The 22924-nt window shown below is 35.9% G+C and overlaps 1 protein-coding gene and 1 long non-coding RNA gene across 4 annotated transcripts in view; one reads left to right on the plus strand and one right to left on the minus strand.

Moving 5' to 3' along the window:
- The window catches only part of igsf21a (immunoglobin superfamily, member 21a), a 346434-nt gene that overhangs the window by 137103 nt on the left and 186407 nt on the right, over window positions 1-22924 (minus strand). For all 3 annotated transcript variants that reach the window (XM_073876128.1, XM_055184959.2, XM_055184958.2), the window contains exon 3: window positions 2672-2793. In XM_073876128.1, coding sequence (XP_073732229.1) covers window positions 2672-2745 — 74 coding nt within the window. In that variant the 5' untranslated portion in view covers window positions 2746-2793. The remainder of the gene's footprint in view (window positions 1-2671; window positions 2794-22924) is intronic.
- Window positions 5624-21987, plus strand: LOC129428067 (uncharacterized). The gene is made up of 4 exons (XR_008638830.2): window positions 5624-5823; window positions 9422-9763; window positions 10946-11008; window positions 21234-21987. It is a non-coding gene; the product is annotated as an uncharacterized lncRNA (long non-coding RNA).

A 22924-nucleotide genomic window follows, 5' to 3' on the forward strand; every position in this document is an offset into this window, starting at 1 on the left:
GCTCCCCTGTTGACTCAATGAGGTAAGAGTAAATGTCCGGATAAGACACCTCTGGCCAATAGGGAGCGTTGTTACACAAATTTGACGCTGGGAGAATGAAAGGGACATGTTTTTATATTGACCAAATTAAATGTGTTAATGTATCTTTCGCGCTCTATGGCAGCCATTGTGGACAGATAATTACTCAACATGTTTAATCTGAGTGATTTCATAAGTTATTTACGCCTGTCAGCTGTGTACGAACGTTGCTTTGTTCCGTTATTTTGAATGGAAGTCAATGGAAGGTCTAGTTTGTTTTCCCCCAAAAGTGGGCGTGAACCTGTTCAGAGACATTCTATGAAGTTGCGCCGGTTGTGCGTATATGTATGTATTAGTAATAAAAATGTGTGGCTAAAGAATCGATTTTGGACAACTTTAAAGGTGATTTTCTCAATATTTTTATTTTTCTGCGCCCACAGATTCAAAATATTCAATTAGACTAGTTGTATATCGGCAAAATATTGTCCTATCCTAACCATACAATCAATGAAAAGCCTATTTTTCATCTTTCGGATGACATATAAATCTTAATTTCATAAAATTGACCCTTATGACCGGTTTTGCGATACAGGATCATATAAATATATCTCAGTCTCTTTATTAGAACACAATCAGAAAATACAGTATTACTTTTTATATACAGTATTAAAAAAACAGAATAAATAAGCTAAAGTATCAGGTATTTAATGTGACCTCCCCTTATACTGGACCAATAACAGGAACCTGCAAGGCTCTCTTAAACTCAAATCAGTCTTCCCACACCTTATTTAACTTCAAATTCAAGGACCTTTCGAGGACTTTCTAGGTCCAATACCCTCATATTCAAGGACTAAATGTGGAGACAAATTTCAAGTGAGAGCAAGATTACATTGTGTAACCTTTTAATATACATTATTACAGTTCCCTTTAGAGGAAACTCACGCTGTGCCACTGCAGTGACACTTTAGGGACGCCTCCAGTGGTAAGTGCGTCTGAATGTGTATATCAAATTCAACCAATGGTGAGGCTTAACAACAAAGACAGGGTGACACGGGAGCCAGGAAGTATATTGCTATCTGAAATATTGCCAAAGATGGCGTTACAGGGACACAGGAAGTATGGAAAGGGAGACGCAATGTCTCGCTCCCTTCTCAGGATACAACAGTTACATACGTAACCTGAGACATTTTCAAACACAACTATGCAAAAATGCATTTTGGTATGAATCAACATTCACATACAGAAGATATAAGCATTTAAAGCGAACAGTTTAGCACATGTGCTTAAAAAGTCTAGAATTTTTATGATATTATCCTAAACTACACAGGAAATAATATGTTTTTTTTGTTTGTTTTTTTTAGAAAACTTGCATAAAATAGATTCAAGCACCTTCAATGACCTGTATCTATGTATGTATATTTTCAAAAACTTTCCAGGGCCTTGAATTCTTTTCTCCAGATTCACAAACTTTCAAGAATTTCAAGGATCCGTGGGAAACCTGCACACTGTATGCAGACCCCCGTGTATGTGTAAAAACAGGACTATCGTTCCAGCTTAATACTTGCACAATACTGTATATTTAGGTTGTACATCCACACATCATCATGTTTTATATGCTTTTTTATTCCAGCCAAAATCATGCAACTCACACGCTGTGGGGCGCATGTTTCGACTTGGGGGACTGCAAAATATCTACGACAGCCCTTTACAGTTGCTGTCTTACCTCCTGAAAATTATGTTAGACTGAAAGGTCAATACAGGTGATCCCTACTGCTGTTTATAGTGTGACAGTCAATTTACTTCCTGCTGAGTAAGACTGTTTGCTCCTGTGTGTGTACTTTAGAAACCCCATTTAGTGTCCCACTTTCAAGTCAAAGCAATGCTGGTCTGATTAAGTTCCAACTGTTATCTAAAAGCACTGTAAATGCACATATGACAATCCGAAAATGAAAAAGGACGGGTACCCTTAAAGCAGGTCAAACTAATAATAAAAATCTTTTCTCATCTCCTCTTCATCTAGCACTTTGTAACAGCTTTTGGTCTGACAAGAAAGTTGTCAAATGAAAATGTTGTGTTGAGGAGCGTGTGAAAAGGTATTTCCGTGGCTTGCCTTGCTTTCTAGCTTGAAGCTGAGCCTCAGGTAACAAGATTGACTTAGGAAACACGTCTGTTTCTCAGCGGGGCGTGTAAAACACCAAAGCAGATGTTCGGAGAGGGAGGCTAAAGCTGATGCTTCCTGATTGGGGAGCAGGGAAATTTAAACTAAGGTCCTAAAGGAGAAGCATTGCTTTGATGGGTGCAAATATCAAAAAATAGTTTCCTAATCGGCTCATGTTTTGCTCGTCATGCGTGTATCAATTATTGATTCAAATGCATCAACTTTCCTTAGCCGTTTAGGGACGTTCTCATGGGGTCCATTCTTGAGTTTAAAAACTTTCACAAAGAGTGCCACAAAGATGAATGGAAAGCACGTTTGTATGCAACACACACACACAGCATATCAACTGACAACCAGGCCAGGATCTTGACATCACACCGCAACTTTTTCAACAATAACCAGTCCTCTATAGATTTACTGTCATAACATATTCTACTAAATGGTCAGATTTACACAAAACTTTGCGATTATGAATTAACAATGAAGAGCTCTTACCGGACTGTTGATTGATACACCAGGTCTTCCCGCCTGCGGTAATCCTCCATATGGGAGTAATTGGTATTGAACATAGCATCGTATGTAAAAATCTTCTGCTTAATAGTTCCCCCGTCTGTAACCTGTTAAGAAATACGAATAAAACATTAATGAAGAGAAAAGTGTCGATATTCAACAGACCCATATGCATAAATGATGAGACACTACCCAGAGGCAAAGTTAGCGCTCAAGCTAGTGATCTGTATAGAGTTATTATTGTTATATTATTTAGAGAGAAATGCGAATTAGCTGCCAAACATGATGAAATCAAGATTGCGTATGTGGCATTAGGAATTTAGTGCTCTATCTAATCACGACTGACATTTCTACTCCATTTTGTTGGTCTGCGGCACGAAATGTGTAATGAAATGTGAAGGCATATTGCAGAGGTGAGGGATATTTGAAGCCCCGTTGGCTCATTTTGCATCTTTTTCCCTCCTTGACTTTCCTGGCAAATGATGGAACGTGATTCTTTTGCGTTAATATACACTGGGGAAAGGAGTCCCTTAGCATATGAATGACTGCGATTTCTCTTCAGAGCGCACAGAGAGAGAAAGAAAAAAAGAGAGAAAGGGGGTGACAGATTTTAATAGAACTGTTAATGCTTGTATTGAAGTGCTGGAATTGTTGGTAGGACAGGTGTCTTTCTTCCGACGAACGGTTAAGATGTTATCTGCTGCGTCTCATTCTAGTCCCCTGGCGCTGTAAATCTGTTTCTACACGGATTCTCGACTGGTTTTATTCTGTGTGGGAAACAACAACGGCGCGGGGACGATGTTAAATTGCTTTGATTCCAACAAACAATCCACGCTGCCCTCGCAAATGAGCGCGGGATGGCCTCAATAAGCCCTCCAGAGACTCGCACTTAAATTGCTGTTGAACATGGTGGGCACAATGACTCATAATTGCTCAAATTCTTTTTAGAAAGGAATTATGGGAACAATGAATATAAAAGGCAAACAACTGAAGAGTATAAAAAATGTTTACATAATACATGTCTGCAGACTGACGATAACAATGAGCTATTGACCCTTCGGTAAGCCTCGCTTTACTGGCGAATCCTTGCTTGGCAACTGTTGCCAGTTGCGTTATTGTGTCCATTCTACTGTGCTTCTATGTAACTGTTTCATGTGTTTTGTAATACAGTACAAGTGTCCGTTTGAAGTGAAAATAGAGATACATGTTCATAATTAATGCAATAATTCTGTATATTGAAAAATTATGAAATAAAATCATATTAAAGAGCACACATCTCCCACGCTCTCTCTTTTTTCCCCAATAAACGGAAGCAGTCTCATTGCACATGCTATTCTGATTCTCTTGTTAATGTGATGTCACACTGATAAAGCTCCGCCCATGACCACTGACTGACTAGGTAGGCTAATTTTACCCAAAAGCTTTTCTAAATGTGTTTGTTGTTATGCTAATTTGGCTAAATATAGTCTCAAAATGTATTCACAAGAATCAGATTTATTTTAATCAAAAGCACTCACTGTCTGTTGGTAAGGGAGTAAGGAGCAGTAGCTCATTTGCATTTAACGGTACACACATACACATACAAAGCAGTGCTTTTTGCTCCCACCCAAATAGGGATATGCTATAAAAAATGATCTGTTGGGTATTTTGAGCTGAAACAGACATATTCTAGTCATGTGTTTGACCCACTTTCGCCTTCAGAACTGCCTTAATTCTACGTGGCTTTGATTCAACAAGTTGCTGAAAGCATTCTTTATAAATGTTGGCCCATATTGATAGGATAGCATCTTGCAGTTGATGGAGATTTGTGGGATGCACATCCAGGGCACGAAACTCCCGTTCCACCACATCCCAAAGATGCTCTACTGGGTTGAGATCTGGTGACTGTGGGGGCCATTTTAATACAGTGAACTCATTGTCATGTTCAAGAAACCAATTTGAAACGATTCAAGCTTTGTGACATGGTGCATTATCCTGCTGAAAGTAGCCATCAGAGGATGGGTACATGGTGGTCATAAAGGGATAGACATGGTCAGAAACAATGCTCAGGTAGGCTGCGGCATTTAAACAATGCCCAATTGGGACTAAGGGGCCTAAAGTGTGCCAAGAAAACATTCCTTACACCACTACAACACCAGCCTGCACAGTGGTAACAAGGCATGATGGATCCATGTTCTCATTCTGTTTATGCCAAATTCTGACTCTACCATCTGAATTCAACAAAAAATCAAGACTCATCAGACCAGGCAACATTTTTCCAGTCCTCAACTGTCCAATTTTGGTGAGCTTGTGCAAATTGTAGCCTCTTTTTTCCTTTTTGTAGTGGAGATGAGTGGTACCCGGTGGGGTCTTCTGCTGTTGCAGCCCATCCGGCTCAAGGTTGTGCGTGTTGTGGCTTCACAAATGCTTTGCTGCATACCTCGGTTGTAACGAGTGGTTATTTCAGTCGAAGTTGCTCTTCTATTAACTTGAGTCAGTCGGCCCATTCTCCTCTGACCTCTAGCATCAACAAGGCATTTTCGCCCACAGGACTGCCGCATACTGGATGTTTTTCCCTTTACACACCATTCTTTGTAAACCCTAGAAATGGTTGTGCGTGAAAATCCCAGTAACTGAGCAGATTGTGAAATACTCAGACCGGCCCGTCTGGCACCAACAACCATGCCATGCTCAAAATTGCTTAAATCAACTTTCTTTCCTATTCTGACATTCAGTTTGGAGTTCAGGAGATTGTTTTGACCAGGACCACACCCCTAAATGCATTGAAGCAATTGCCATGTGCTTGGTAGATTAGATAATTGCATTAATGAGAAATTATAAGGTGTTCCTAATAATTCTTAAGGTGAGTGTATATTACAACTTGTAAAAATGCATTTAAACTGAAAACAAATGCATTACTGCATGATCTTTGCATTTTGACGTGTCTTTTTGGATGACTTGGTGTTTAGCAAATGTCACAGTAAACAAGCGCTCACGAGAGCCAAAAGCAAAGGTCTTAAAAAGAGGGCAGTGAATCGCTCGTTTTGCTGCTGAGTCAACCAGAGGCGTTTTTAAGTGACACCACTTAAAAACCATCCAAGGAACACTTTGCCATTTCACTGCGAACATGAAGATTGCTCTGGCCATCTGGCTGTCTTGTAAGTATGTGCGGATGTGCCTGCTTTAGGGCACTGTTGCATTTGGCTACAGGATTACAGGGAAGTGGTGACATTGAAAGGTCAGTCGCTAAAAGCAAACCTGTGTTTGAAAGTTGTGCTTTCCCTCTCAGGTTGCTTTTGTAGTTGACTCCAATAATGCTTTCAAAAATGCTTGAAAAGGCGAGATCTTTTCTGTCTGACAAAACGCGGACACATAGATAGTGCTCGCAGAAGGTGAATAATACAAAATCCTTCGGTGGTTTTGACTCCAAATTGTTGCGCCATTGTTATGGACGGTGAGCAGGTTCGCTGCCTGTCTGGAATGAGGCAACAATTTAAAAAATTGTATTCTGCTGTTTCATATATAACAATATGTATGAAAAAGCCCAAATCCTATTTCTTAAATCACAGTGTACGGTATTACAGAACCACATGAAAAATAGAATACACACACGCTTGTTTCGTAATTGAAAACTCCCAGAACGAAAAATCCAACTCCATAATTGTCAAGAGACACAACGTGGGTTTTCTTCTGTTTACATGGATTATAAAATGAGAGGATGCTTGTGTTTATTGAAGCACGTATGAAATTATTAGATAAACAGCGAGCGTATGCTAAAATTGGCAAGCACGTGATGAGTGGGAGAGGCAGAGTAAAGGTCCTGACATTCTCTATGATAAATAGAACCGCGAAATGGGCCTTTTGAGAAAAATAGACACTGTCACTCGCTTTGTCATGATGACAAGAGAAGAGGACCATAATGAGAACGTCAGGAGCATGATGGAAAACTAAAGGTGCTTGGTGTCACTGTGCAACTAAATCAGATCAATAGAAAAAAAACATGTGGTAAATAAATGAATAAACATCATACCAAATCTCATCTTTTTAATATACAGATAGTGAATGTACTTAAATTGACTTCAGATCAGTCACATTTATGCTACATTTGGATTGCAGTTCTCTTCTGTTTCAGATAGATGATAAATATAGTTTAACTTTGTATAATGTATTTCAACATCCTAACATTCTTTTGAATTTGGCAGCTCCCTCCAGATGTTCATAAATGCAAAAATGCATCCAGTGTTAACAACTTGTTTTCTGCGGTTTGATGAGGCGTGTTGCCTTTAATGGCAGCTGAGATGTCTTTACTTTGGACTTGCAAATACAAATTTTTCTAATGGTAGAAAAACGGCTGAATGTACTGAAGAGTCGGGAGCAATTAACTGCATTCATTTTTTACTGAATGTGACACAGCTTAAGGTTTTTTGACAATTTACTGTTTTCTACATAAAATCATGCTATATGACAGTGGCGGCTGGTGACTTCTCTTCTGAGGGGCGCAAATTCAAAATAAGTTTTGTGAGACTTTAAGATTGTGAGACTTTAGCTTGGGTTTTACAGACAGGGTCACGAATGAAGATGTTAAATTGACAAGCCCTTTATCAAAACAAAAAAATCTAATATAAGTTCATATGTGACCCTATTTGTAAAATTCAGGTTAAAATATCATTATATATTTTTTATCTAAAATATATTTAGTGCTGAGCAAAGATTAATTGCGATTAATCACATACAAAATAAAAGTTTTTTTTAACATAATATACAAGTGTGTGCTGTGTGTAATTATTATGTATATATAAATACACACACATTCATTTATGTATTTAAGAAACATTTTCATGTGTATATATATTTATTTATATTTTTATATGTTTAATATACATTTAAAAAAAATATAATTAGTGCTGGGCAAAAATTAATCGTGAATAATTGCATACAAAATAAAAGAAATTTTTTTTTGCTAAATTTATGAGTGTGTGCAGTCTGTAATTATTATGTATATATAAATACACACATTAATTTATGTATTTAAAAAACATTTACATGTATGTATGTATATATATTTATTTATATTTTTATATATTCTATATGCTATATAAATAAAAAATTATATATAAATAAAAAAATATTAAATTAATATATGAAGAGTTATAAAACGCAATAAATCCATTTTGACAAATTTTGGTAAAAACGTGTTTTCTATACCAAGAAAGTGACAAGATGAAAACCACTATTTTCTGTTACAAACTTTCACATAGCATCTTTAGGTTAAAAAACATAAAAAAATCAAATCCATAACTTGATTTTCAAAGATTTATTATAAAAACAAATTCTTTTTTCCACAAAATTCAATAAATCCATGACAGTTTTTTTTCAAAATGCTATAAATCTTTTCAATCAAATGTGCATTCATCTTTGCCATTTTATATTCATTTAGTTGACTAGTTGTACACACTGATTAAAACAATAAACATTAATGGCATTAATAAAAACACTTACTTTGTCATATTAAGAACACTGTCATTTCTGCGGTTATACTTGACGTCGTCGCTTAGCATTTTTCACACCAATCAGCTGTAAAATGTTTTAGTCCTGCTTGATTTTCGTTGACTTTGAGTAAAATAATGGAAAGTTTTTCATAAGATCCCCTGGGGTCAATGTGTTAGCATGAGAAGCTTGATGCTGTCGGGAGAACAAGCGACCATCTCCCAAGTAAATTATTAGATGTTGATGGCGTTTCTTTCCCGTCACAGAAAACCATCACATGTTTATCAATGCAATTAAAGTATTATTTTGTTTTGTTTGTTGATCACGAAGTACAAAGTAGATGAGGAAAACTAGGACTCCGTGTACTCAGCGCGCCGCCATGTTTGTTTACATTGCGTGAATGGTGCGCTGTAATTTCTGGAGCGGATTTATTGTGTTCTGTAAAAAAGGAGGAGTGGCGTTTATCGCATTTTGGGAAAAAAAGGGAAAAAAGATGACAGAATAACAAGGCGGATATTGGATTTTGCGAATTTACTTTTAACTACTGACCTGATATAATACTGATTTTGGCAGTAACTCATTTTTTTTTCAAAAATGGCGTTTATCGCGTTTTGGAACCAAACTCTTCATATGTATGTGTGTGTGGTTAAATATACATAATTATTAAACGCAGTACACACACATATATTATGCAAAAAAAACTTTTATTTTGTATGCGATTAATCGCGATTAATCTTTGCCCAGCACTAAAAATTATATACAAATAAAACAATTCTGAAATGTATATATGTATGTATGTGTGTATGTTTAAATATACATAATAATTATACACAGCACACAAACATATATTATGCAAAAATTAACTTTTATTTTGTATGCGATAAATCGCAATTAATCTTTGCCCAGCACTAATATTATTAGATATTAAATATTGACTTACTCAGTCAATATTAAAGATATCAAGATTATATTTACACATAGGGCCTACTGTTCTTTACATCATTTAGGAAAATTTTATGTAGAAAACGGTAAATCACAAAAAAATAATTAGAAAAGAATGCTAAGAAACGTTTTAAAATAATCATCAATAATTCATAAATTTTGGTTATTTACCAAAACAATGATCTAAACGTTACATTGTAGATTCTCATGAAATTACCAGCCTACCAGCTAGTAACTCAATTTTATTCAATACTTACTGTATATGTGTTAGTTTTGACCCTGTATGAGAAACATACCTGACCTATATTCTGTCAATTTTGATCTTAGGGGAAGCGCAAGCATGCAATTTGAATCAGTGGGGGTTTCTGACGGCTGCAACCTACAACAGTAGTGGTGAGCAGGGCAGAGGATCCCTACAGAGTGTAAACAATGTAAGCCGTCTGCCGCGTTCCACATGGTAGTCCTGGATTTCTCTCTACCTTCATTCAGCTCACTTCAGCAGAGTGGCATGATATCCCCCGGGTCCCACCGAGCTGTGGCTATATATAGAGCACTCCTAAATCACAACCTGTAGATACAGTAGATATGCACACTCACGCTCGGCAGACATTCAATATGAAATCGTGACCTTAGATAACTATCAACATCTCATGGAACGCAAGGTTTCAGGTAAAAGCGTGCATTCTTATGTATGACTGCATTGATATCAATGTGCTACACGGCTTTCTTCAGTGCATTTAGTTGAAATGTCATAAAACGCATGGGCTAACTGACATTGTTTGGGATTTATAACTGTATTTACAGTTGTTTTGTATATAACATAATGAAGGAGTGAACCTTATAATGTCCATATGGACAAGTAACTAAAGTCTTTTAGTACTGCAAAAATCATTTCCATTAGTCTGTATTTTTGTCTCGTTCACGCAAATAGTTTTTTGTTTTTCTGCATACAAAATAAAAATATATATATGGTGACTGCCTACAACAAAAAAACTGTCAAATATGTTTAAAACAATCCTATTTTATTTAAAATGTATTTTTCTAAACTGAAAATAGTCCGAAAAATTGTCCCAAGCTGTCACTATAGGGCAGTACCCCTTAAAGGGACACCACATATGCTAATTTTCCAGCTCCCCTAGAAATAAACATTTGATTTTTACCGTTTTGGAATCCATTCAGCTGATCTCCGGGTCTGGCGGTACCACTTTTAGCATAGCTTAGCATAATCCATTGAATCTGATTAGACCATTAGCATTGCGCTCAACCATGGCTACAGTAGGTGCAATGATATTACTTGGTAACTTTCAATAGCATGGGACTATTTTCGGGCACTGCGTAATATCATTGCGGCTCATGCAACCATGGTACATCAGCAAAGTCCTTGATTATTACGCCAGAATGAAGGTATAGTTCTTAGCCATATCGCCAAGAAAATCACAACTTTTAATTTTCTGTCTATCTTAGTACACGATGTAACTACAGAAGAGTCAAGTTTTAAATCAGAAAAATATTGAAATTCTTTGGTTATTTTTGCACACGATGCTAATGGTCTAATCAGATTCAATGGATTATGCTAATATGCTAAAAGTGGTTTTGCCAGACCCGGAGATCGGCTGAATGGATTCCAAAGCGGTAAAAATGAAATGTTTAACTCTAGGGGAGCTGGAAAATGTGCATATTTAAAAAAAAATAAAAAGTGGAGTGTCCCTTAAAACTATTGCACAGTGTGATATATTTCATAAAGTCATTTACTTATTATCCAAAAATTCCCAAGGATTCGTATGTCCAAAGAAATTCCTGTTTTAAATAATGCCTTGGTCATTGTCTTTCCTGTAATTGTCACCTTTTTAGTGACTCCTCAGTTTCCAGTTGTAGAAACTATGGCAACCCGAGTGGACAAATGCGGAAGTGGAGGTAATATAGCATCTAACATGCAGCTGTTTTGCCTTGCAGCTAATTCAATACGCTGGTATAAAATAATGTGATTTAACATACAGGTCAATACATTTATTCATTACCTTATTCATGAACATGATTAGCAAATTCTCTGAAAGGTAAAAACAACCTTTCACATCGTTCCACTTTCCTTCATTAAGCTTCACCTTTGTTATTGTGTTTATGATGAAATAGCGGCCTCTATGGGTGAAAATCTTACATATTGTGGCTTTCAAAAGATCCTAATGTACCATTTAGGCACAACTATGTATACATTTTGTAGCAATATGTATCTTTGAAGTATTAATACAGTATATGCACTCTTTGGTACCAAGATGTACCTCTGAGGACATAATCTGAACTTTTTAGGATGCAAATGTATGCCGCCGAGTGACAGTGATAGGAAGCATTTTTGACCACTTTTTTTCCTGACAGTGTGCACATTTTTGTCTAAAAGCAAATGTGTACTGTTTCAATGATATTCAAATTGCTCAAACACATTTTACCAACATCACTTTTCAAATTGGAATTTTATTTTAAAATGCAATTTTGAGTTGCTGCCACCGCTGTCATCCTCTCAGATAAGTGTTCAAAACCCTTTCTAGTATTTCATCCTTCACCCAAACCCTTAACAGAAGCCTCACTTTAGGACCACACTCTTATTTGCAGCCATTTGTCATAATGTTGACAGCCTGAAAATTACCCATTGACAGCAAAAGTACAACCAGTGCATTTACGTCAAACGTATGTCGATGTCACAAGAAAACCACAAAACAGGTACCTATTCAGTACATGCGGCCATACTGTACTGTGTGTGTTTTTATTTGTATGTTCTCAGTTGATGTGAATAGAGTGCATGCAGCAGTCTAGCTTTTGCACAGAATGCTTTTGTAAACAAGCCGTATTTGCTATCGACTTGTTTTTATCTTCTGAATGGTGACCGAACTACACAGCACTAAAGCTAACACAAACTGTTTAAACTAGAGTGTTCTTATAGCTCTGGTAAAGCGTGATGCCAGCAATGTAGAGGTCACACAGCATGTGTAATTCGAAAAAAACTCTCAGAGAAAATGTGCACACTGAAGAAACGGCATTGGATAAAAGCATCTGCCAATTTATGAGCTGGAATTTGAATTGAATTGATTGTGCTACACAGGGCCTTGAATTAAAATTGGAATGACATGAAGAAAAATTTACAGAACTGCAAGTCAAAGAAATGTAATAAACTTGGTTGGTTTCACATAATGATATTCTAATTTATGTTAAAGTGTCAGGCTTGTAACCTGATGACGGTATGATTCCCAAGACCGCCAGGCAACAACTAATGCGCCCTTAAGCAAGTCACCTTTCCCCACAATCCCCAAATGCAGAAGACACATTTCAAGTACGGGTTACCATAGATTGGCCATTAAGTCACTTTCACAGTTGTTGTCATATACATTTTCCATTTTGTATGACAAAACAAGCAAAAAAATAGGCTAAAACAACTAAAATTTTCAAGTTATTGCTTTTTATACATAAAATTTCAAAGTTACATTAAAGAGCACCTATTTCATTGCTAAAAAACAACGTTATTTTGTGTATGTGGTATAATACAATGTGTTCGTGTGGTTTATGGTAAAAAAACACATTATTTTCCACATATCGTACATTTTTGTAGCTCCAGATTTCATTTTCTTCCTGAAACGCATGAATTAAAAAAGTTCTGTATCCCTGATTACCCAGCTAATCTGTATGTTGTGATTGGCCTGAATACCGCTGATGTCATCCAGAAATAAAACGCTACTTACCTGTTTGAAAAATTTGCGCACAATGCAATGCTAACAGGAGTTAAAGGAACAGTATGTACGAAATTTATATCTATTAATCATAAAATGACCCTCATATGTCACTAAACATTAAGAAATCATTTTCATTTCAAATACTTATATCACCGACAACAGTGGTCCAGCCAGGATATTGTCATTTAAAAAGTGGAGTTGCAGCCCTCAACTGATGTTTATGTTGTCATGTTGTGTATTGGCCACCAGTTGTGAGATTGCAGTACCAGTTTTAGCCACACGTTGTGTGATTGCAATACCAGTTTTGACTACAATCCTACATACTGTTCCTTTAACTTACAGGCTGTGAGTCCAAGCGGGAGAAATTATGATAATGTCGGACTTGTCTACGTCAACAAGCTCAGGAAGTAAACTGTTGCCTTCAATCCGTGTGTTTGTTGTCCAAAAAAAGAGATTTACGTTGGAGACGATAACTCGTGTCATTGGTTACTTTGGGCTATGTACCGTATCGTTAACATGTACTAATACACACTTACACACGAAAGGAAATTTAAAAACGTGAATCAGACAATAGGTGCTCTTTAATTATTAATCTTCCTTGACTACAGAGGAGTTGCTATTAAATATAAAAATTAAGTTGCATTAATTTAAGCAAATTCAACTTTATTTTAATAATTTGTAGCAACTCCTCCTAGTCAAGAAAGTTTAATAATTAAAGAGCACCTATTGTCCGATTCACGTTTTTAAATTTCCTATGGAAACTGTAAATGAATGAAAAAATACTGTGCTGCCTTAAAAAAAATTGTTGAATCAAATCGGATTTACAAGTCATTTCAACTTACTATTATTTATATTGACTAGAGATGAGTTGTTATAACTACAGGTGAGTTGTTATAACTTATAAAATTAATTTGACTTTCCTTAACTATATTTTATAAGTTGTGACAACTCATCTCTGTTAACATGACTTGTAAATCTGAGTTGATTTAACAAAAAATTTAAGGCAGCAATATATTATATATATATTATTTTTTTTTATTTTAAGTCCTTCTCAATTCAATTCTTAAAAGGCATACTGTATAAGCGCCTTCATGGTCTCCTGCTAAACTTCGGGTTTAATAAGATTTATTGCAGTTTTTAGTGTGATTTTACACATTGTTAAATCTCTAACAAAAAAGACACGATCATCGTATTGTACTGATCCCAGTGTTACAGAACAGCTCATCTGCATGGCAATTGGTTTAATATTGTTCTCCCACAATAGGAACAATGGAGGTTTTGAAAGGAGCGTGAAACAGTAGCGCTGTACAGTAAAAGCGTGGCCATTCTGCCATCACTAAAGGGTTTTTGTTCGAAACAACATAAAAGATCACATTTAAAGCTGTGTGATAGGAACTGTAACTAAAGCATAGCCCTTGGTGTTTTCCACGTGACCCTATGATATTTCCACTGTCTCTCCACAGGAATCGGTTGTAAGCTTAAATGTGCTCTACCTGCTCACCTGGGAACATAGGTGCGTTGAGATGCCTGCTGTGCTGAGCACAGTAAGCGAAGTACTGAATGAATTTCACGCTGAACATGTCAAATTGTGCCCCTCACGGTCACAAAAATGAAAGGTCTTTTGCAAATGGGACAGGTTATCCAGTGCTTCCTAAAGTATGACTAGACTGCACTATTTCATGTACCTTTCTCACATTTATTGACATACTTGTGTAAAAAAAGGCTTAAAAAAATAGGGTGAGTAAACGCTGAATAAATGTTTTAGGTGAACTGCAAAAAATGATTTTCAAGAAAAAAATCTTAGTATTGTTTTCAGTAAAAATATCTGAAAATTCTTAAATTATGATGCTTTCTCTTGATGAGCAAGAACCCAAGAAAATAGGTCTGGTTTTTAGACCAAAGGTATCGGATTTGAGTGGTTTTGTGCATAAAACAAGCCAATGGGGTAAGCAAAAAGATCTAACATTTTTCTTAAACACTAAATTCAGGAAAAATTCAAGAAACAATTGCTTACCCCATTTTATGCACAAAATCACTTAAATGTGATATTTTTGGTCTAAAAACTAGACTTATTTTCTTGGGTCATTTTGCTCATCAAGGAAAGGCATCTTAATTTAAGAATTTTTTGATATTTTTACTAAAAACAAGACAAAAATACTAAGAATGTTTTTTCTTGAAAATCTTTTTTTGCAGTGTGAACAGTACACTGCAAAAAATTACTTTCTTACTTAGTATTTTTGTATTGTTTTCAGTAGAAATATCTAAAAATTCTTAAATCAAGTTGTATTTTCTTGATTCGCAAAATGACCTTAAAAAACACACTGCAAAAAATTATTATCAAGAAAATAAATTCTTAGTATTTTTGTCTTGTTTTCAGTAAAAATATCAAAAAATTCTTAAATTAAGATGCTGTTTTTTGATGAGCAAAACGACCCAAAAAAATAAGTCTAGTTTTTAGATCAAAAATATAAAATTTAAGTGATTTTGTGCATAAAACAAGCAAAAAAATCTGCCAATAGCGGAGGCAAAAAAAATCTTGAAAATTTTTCTTAAACACTAAATACAAGAAAAATTCTAGAAAAAATTGCTTACCCCATTGGCAGATTTTTTTTGCTTGTTTTATGCACAAAATCACTTAATTTTGATATTTTTGGTCTAAAAACTAGACTTATTTTCTTGGGTCGTTTTGCTCATCAAGAAAAAGCATCTTAATTTAAGAATTTTTAGATATTAGATATTTTTACTGAAAACAAGCCAAAAATACTAAGAATTTTTTTCTTGAAAATATTTTTTTTTTGCAGTGTGAACAGTACACTTGCTAAATTACATTTGCTAATTTTCTTGATTAGCAAAATGACCTTATAAAGTCTAAAAATATACAATTTAAGTTATTTTGTGCTTAAAACAACCAAAATTATCTGCCAATGGGGTGAGAAATTTTTGCTTAAATTGTGTAAGAGAAAAAGAAAACTTATTTTTAGTTTTTTTTCTCACTCCATTGGCAGATATTTTTGCTTGTTTTAAATGTAAATTTACTTAAATTGTATATTTTTATCTATAAACTAGACTTTTCTGCTCATCAAGAAAAAGCATCTTAATTTAAGAATTTTTAGATATTTCTACTAAAAACAAGACAAAAATACTAAGTCAGTCAGTCATTTTTTGCAGTGTACCTTTTATATAAGTATATTTTAATTTTTTTTGTTATTTTAAGATATACTATAAAGAGTTATATAAAAAATAATAATAAAACAAACACTATTTGGGGAGCAGAGCATGCAAGAGTTTTTTTTAGTTTCAAATGTATGTGTGACCAAAATACTAAAAATGAGACACAGAGACACAACAATCCCACTATGCAGGTGTCATAACACAGATCAAGTCTTAAAGATGCAATGCTGTCATCTGCATCTCCAGAATAAGAATATTTGACAGACTTCACACATTTTGTGTGTCATAACAAATAAAACTACAGTAATGAGGCACCTAAGCAGTCAAAACTACACATTTCATATATTTTTATATCTATTCCAGGTAACCATCTTATTAACATTGGCTATCATGGCTAAGCGGATATCTTGGTATGTCTGTCAGCTAACAGAAAAGCTGTAATAATGGATGTGTGTGAGAAATCGAGACACAACAAGTTGGTCACTGTACTAATAAATATTCCCTGTCCTGAATATTACATGCTCCAGGCATGCTGTCACTCATTTTCGTTCCAAGACCACCAGGGAGGACAAAGCCGTGATTGGATGAGGCATTTTTGGCAGACTGAAACCGTGGGATTAAAACACATGCTGCCAGACATGTTTCAGCTCCGACTGGTACCAAATCACAAAAGAGGAGAACATCCGATTGGCTCTGGTTTCATAGGTCAAGCCGAAAGCAGATTTATTGATGCCCAAATACCGTGCAACTTATATGTATGGCAAACAACCACACTACAATTTTAGTAACTTAAAATGTAAAACACTAATAGTCCAAATTCGTGCCACTCTAGGTGTAATTTCATGCTTATGATTTCATAAAAAGTTGCATCTACATTAGTTGCTGAAACACTAAAATAATTACAGATCATGTTATCTGATGTCTCCTGCCTTCCGGTCCAGCAGGCAACAGACGAATAACCAGGAAGGCTAAATTTAATAGAGAATGCAGCCACTCTCCTGCTTATGATGCTGTAGATATACTGTACTGTCTGGAACATACATTAACCTACGGTTTAAGGACAATCACGACCAAGGGGAGGCAATAAAAGGTTATATTGCTCTCCCAGAAGGACAGCACACATGAGACCTTCAATTTCCCTACAAAACAGGAGAGAAGGAACCACTCCTGCATGTGCATATTTCATAACCTGCAGAGATGCCTTTTAGATAGCAGGTTAATGCATCATAGGCGCACTCCTAATGCCAAAGATGCTCTAAAAGCAAGCCAGGTAACATGTTTACGACTTTAGATGACGCTTCAGACATCTTTGTGCCAGATATTAACACGGCATAGCATGGGCAAAACAAGAATGCTTGGCGACAACCTCACAAAAAAGTAAGTAATATTATATAAATGATAAAAAAATGTAATCTAACTTTATTTTTGAGATTTTTTGATTGTTGCGAGCAAAAGTCCTTGACCTTGCGGCAATTTTATGCGATGAAATTGCAGGAACTAGCAAAAACTGCAGGCCAATTTTTTTGTTGCACATATAAGATTAAGGTCTGAACTTACTATAACCATTATTTTAGAGGATTTAAAAAAATATTTCCTATAGAATTATTTAAATTTTTTAGATTATCTTTATCAAAAATAATCATTACCGCAACATGATTTTACATTAAATATATGCATTTACAAACTCATGTTTCGGTAATGAGAACTAAAAAGTTGTCTAGGTATTATAACAAACTAAATTTTAACTTTTATCTGGAGAGAAAAAATAAGAACTGCTTACCTGGTAACCATCTTGAGTGTCACAGTCAATAAAAATGTTAGTTCCTTGAGGGCCTAAACAATGATTGAAAATTGTTGCGGAGAATGAGAAAATTGGTCTTGGACACATTTATATTCCTTATTATTCTCTCTACATTTACCAATGATCACCAAATACCACATGCTTCTTTACTGTAAATGTTTATAGTATATTATACAACAGTTCTTTCTGGTTCTCGAATCTGATTGGCTAAGAGCCATACGATATTGTGCTGATAACAGCACTGTAACCTCTTCACCTTTCGTATTATTCCGCCACCTAGTGAATGGAGGTCCTAAGCAGGCTCATCTCTGAATGGAAAAACACAGACGCGCTGTTTGAATCACTCTCCGTTTGTCTCATTAGTTGGCTCATAAATCAGTCTGAAAATCCAATCAGAAGTATTATTCCGTCAAAGATCAGCGCTCTTGGATGTTACGTTACAGTTAATGGGAGTAATGTCTTGTCACATCGTGTGGATGATTAACACTTGGAAAGAGGAATATAAACACTCGTTTTTTTTTCTGGAGCTATATTTCTTATCAGAACGCGAAAACACCGTGGAACTGCAGGTAAGCACCGCAGCTTTTAAATGTGGACATTGATCATTTAGTTTATCGTGACCTGACTATTAAAACATGTTATGAGATATCGCCACTGATATATTTATAAGCAGCATGCAAGAACAAACAGTTTTATATAGTACTGACAAGAACAAAGTTTAATAATAATAATCGAGTGCTCGTATCACGTTAAGAATAAATGAGAACGCAATAGTAACGTTATACAAATAGTTTTATTAACTTTTACCTCGCGCCAAAACAATAACAACACAAAAGACACTAAATATGAATTAAAAAACAAGTAATAGTTTGATCATGACACCAAAAACTGCTGATTTGATCTCATTTTGACGATCAAAAACAAACAAGGCCAACATGAGAGCCAGGGTATCTCTTTCAGAAATGTAGCCCAGAGAGGGCGGTGGTCAGCGGGTCGAGTGAACACTGATGTCCGCTCATGCTTTGGTTCTCATTCGTACCGAATCTCACTAAGCAAACGTTCAAACAGGCGCTATCTTTACTAATCGACTGCAGATTTAAATATAATACATATACATTCTCGTGCGGCCTCGTGCCTCTGGCCTAATTACAGCCGTGATGATATAGAGCTATATCACACGACTCCGAGAGCGATATTGCTTAAACATGCACTGAAGCTTTTTATTTTTTAGATTTTTTTTTATTAAATATTTCCATGTCAAAGAACCCAAATCCAGTCATGGACATGTTGCGGTAATGAAAATGTTCCCCTTAAATGTGGAAAAACAACAAAATTGGTCATTTTAAATCATGTGCAAAATAGTACGTGAAGAGATGTTTGTAACTGTAGCTTCTTATTTTGATACTCTTACTTTGCATTTACTTTTTTTTAATAAAAATGTTTCATGACACCTCATAAGTCTAATTTCACAAAAATCACCCTATTGCCTTTGTTTTATAGTGGATTGTCCTGTCTCAATATTTTCACGCACATGCGCTGTTGTATGCCGACTGTCCGCACGGTCTCAAATTTTGGGCATGCACGCGGACGGTGTGCGCGGACGATCGCGGACCCTCCCGATGACGAAAATGACGGCATGCGGACGGCGCGAGGATGCGGACAGACAGTAAACAGACAGTAAAGCAGCTTACTAAGAGCTTCCTACTCACTTCCTCTCAATATAAGTTTAAAACAGTGCAGAACCGTACACATCAACAAAAAAACAAACTCATCCATTTCCCCAATATCCACCCACACACTTAAATAAAATGAAGACGTTACATAAGTTTTGTCAATGAGGAAATAAAAAGCACACGTTATATAAGCATCATTCTGCACTCTGAAAATGAGACTTAGACTGCAGGACAAGGTGACAAGAAGGCTATGATGAGAGAGAACAGCAAGACTTCTGTGAGAGGTCACAGTTAATCCCTATGGTTCTTTTGGGGACATAAAATGTATTCATTAACCATGAGTAAATACATATTTTATATTGGCATACAATCTGTTTTCGTGCCGAAATCATGACGTACAGAATATATGGTACTGTACATTTTAGCAGCACTCTAAAAACAAACGGTGCTATATAGCACCAAAAGTGGTTCTTTGCTCGTAATCATAGAAGTTTTTAGAAGAACCGTTTTTAGTGCCATGTAGCACCAGTGATGCACCTGTGAAGCACCTGTGTAGAACCAAATAGTGCTATGTAGAACCATATGTGGTGCTATATGGCCCCTGGCTATATGGTTCTACACAGGTGCTTTACAGGTGCTTCACCGGTGCTACATGGCACTAAAAACGATTCTTCTATGATTACGAGCAAAGAACCACTTTTGGTGCTATATAGCACCGTTTGTTTTTAGAGTGAGCACATCTGTGAAAACCCAGATAAAGCAGGGCTCCAGACTGCCACCAAAATTTGAGAGTGTGCCACTGAATTTTACATCCAGTCGCACATGTGCGGCCAGTAAATTTGACCTTTTTTTGTGATGTGATGCTGAATTTGAAACAGCACATTGTACTTTCTGCATCTATCATCAAATTACTTATTAGTAATACAGTGTATTATTTAGTAGAAATGTGAATATTTGGTTAGCATGTTGATTTACAGTGTGTGCCCCTAAATTTTCTTGTTGCGCCCCTAAAATTTTCAGTTGGGGGCCACTGTGCGTGCTCTTAGTGTAAAAAGTTAGTCTAGAGCCCTGTAAAGTCATTTTTTCCTGTTTTCTACATAAAATCATCCTATATAATGTAAAGAACATTCTGTGAAAATATAATCTTGATATCTTTTATATTGACTATGAGTAAATCCAAACATTGATGCGCTTAATCCTAAAATGATGATTATTTAGCAGGGATTTCATAGACAAGGTCTGTGTATTGTTGTTAAAGGAACAGTATGTAAGAAATTTATATCAATTAATCATAAAATGGCCCTGATATGTCACTAGACATTAAGAAATAATTTTCATTTCATATACTTATATCACTGACAACAGTGGTCTGGACAGGATATTGTCCTTTAAAAAGTGGAGTCGCAGCCCTCAACTGATGTTTATGTTGTCATGTTGTGTATTGGCCACCAGTTGTGTGATTGCAGTACCAGTTTAAGCCACAAGTTTTATGATCGCGGTACCACTTTTGGCCACAATCCAGCATACTGTTCCTTTAAATTACATTCTCAAGCTATGCTGAATTATTGCACTAAGTTTGCTGCAATGGAAGATATCTGCCCTTCTATTTATCTGCTCGCAATTATTATTTTTGGTCAAACTGCTAAAAAAACTGTTTGCAATCAAGCCATTTGGAAAAGCACACAGACGGCACTGTGGCAACGCTACACACCATGGAGTCAAGACAATAATTATTCTGTTGATCCGTCATTTGAATATTTCATTTTATCCTTCTGCAGATGCAAACAGGCAGGGGTAGGCGAGAGCGCCAACAGACAGATGGTCCAGAAGACATTACGGGCCACAGCCGATCCTGTGTGCCTGCATATGTTTGGAGCGTTCCAGAAGAGACTGTCTCTTTGCACTACACCTGCCGATCTGGACAGAAAGTCTTACCATCTGGATGTGATGGTGGCAGAGCTAAATAAAGGAAAGACGGCGTAAATTATGCAACGCTGGCAGAGTAATATAAACTTTAAAAATGTTAGTCTCAGCTAAAATGCTGAATTGCTTTCAGCAATGTTTATGTGTATGTAGCAAAATGAATGTCTGTGATTACGAAACTGGGATATAACACTAATGGTTTTCTTATATACTCTATATAACTAATAAATCTCTGGGACTTAATTTCTGAATGTCCTGTGAGTGATTCATGGGTTATTCAGATTATTACATTACATTATATTTTTACTTCCAAAGTGAAATGCATTGCATATGTATGTTTATCTATGGATATCCTAGTATGTTTTGCACGTACAGCTGTTGTTTAGCTATTTAAACATTTAAAGGAATAGTCTACTCATTTTCAATATTAAAATATGTTATTACCTTAACTAAGAATTGTTGATACATCCCTCTATCATCTGTGTGCGTGCACGTAAGCGCTGGAGCGCGCTGCGACGCTTCGATAGCATTTAGCTTAGCCCCATTCATTCAATGGTACCAATCAGAGATAAAGTTAGAAGTGACCAAACACATCAACGTTTTTCCTATTTAAGACAAGTAGTTATATGAGCAAGTTTGGTGGTACAAAATAAAACATAGCGCTTTTCTAAGTGGATTTAAAAAAGGAACTATAATTTACGGCATAATAACACTTTTGGGAGTACTTCGACTCGGCGCAGTAACACCTTCCCTCTCCCATTATGAGAGTGAGAAGGGGAGCGGACTTTTCAGGCGAGTCGAAGTACTCCTAAAAGTGCTATTACGCCATAAAATATAGTTCCTTTTTTAAATCCGCTTAGAAAAGCGCTACGTTTTATTTTGTACCACCAAACTTGCTCGTATAACTACTCGTCTTAAATAGGAAAAACGTTGATGTGTTTGGTCACTTCTAACTTTATCTCTAAATGGTACCATTGAATGAATGGGGCTAAGCTAAATGCTATCGAAGCGTCGCAGCGCGCTCCAGCGTTACGTGCATGCACAGATGATAGAGGGATGTATCAAAAATTCTTAGTTAAGGTAATAACATATTTTAATATTAAAAATGAGTAGACTATTCCTTTAACATATATTGTACTAAAATGTCCTGAAATAGCATGTTTGAGAAAATATATTCAGCTTTACTATAAAGTGTATTTAAAAATAAACCTATTTTTGGGTTCCTCCTATTACAGAGATGTCATGGGCGTCGATCAAAAATGTGTTTATCTGTAATCCAGAGAAGGGATTTGGCTTTTATTTTCTGATGATGGTGTGTCAGGCAGGTTACTAGGATTAACATACAGGTTTAAAGTAATCATTCCTCGTGTGTTCTGCACAATGCAAAAAGTAAAAAAAGAGTTTATCCTCTGACAAAGCCTTCAAAAATTCATCAATCTCCCATGCCTAGCAATAAGGCTTATTTTATACTTACAGTAAAACCAAGCACAGCATGACATTCCCTGTTTATTAATTTTTAACAAACTTTAAAGAGGAAACAGACGGT

Source organism: Misgurnus anguillicaudatus, chromosome 14 (assembly GCF_027580225.2).
Source record: "Misgurnus anguillicaudatus chromosome 14, ASM2758022v2, whole genome shotgun sequence".
Classification (NCBI taxonomy): Eukaryota; Metazoa; Chordata; class Actinopteri; order Cypriniformes; family Cobitidae; genus Misgurnus; species Misgurnus anguillicaudatus.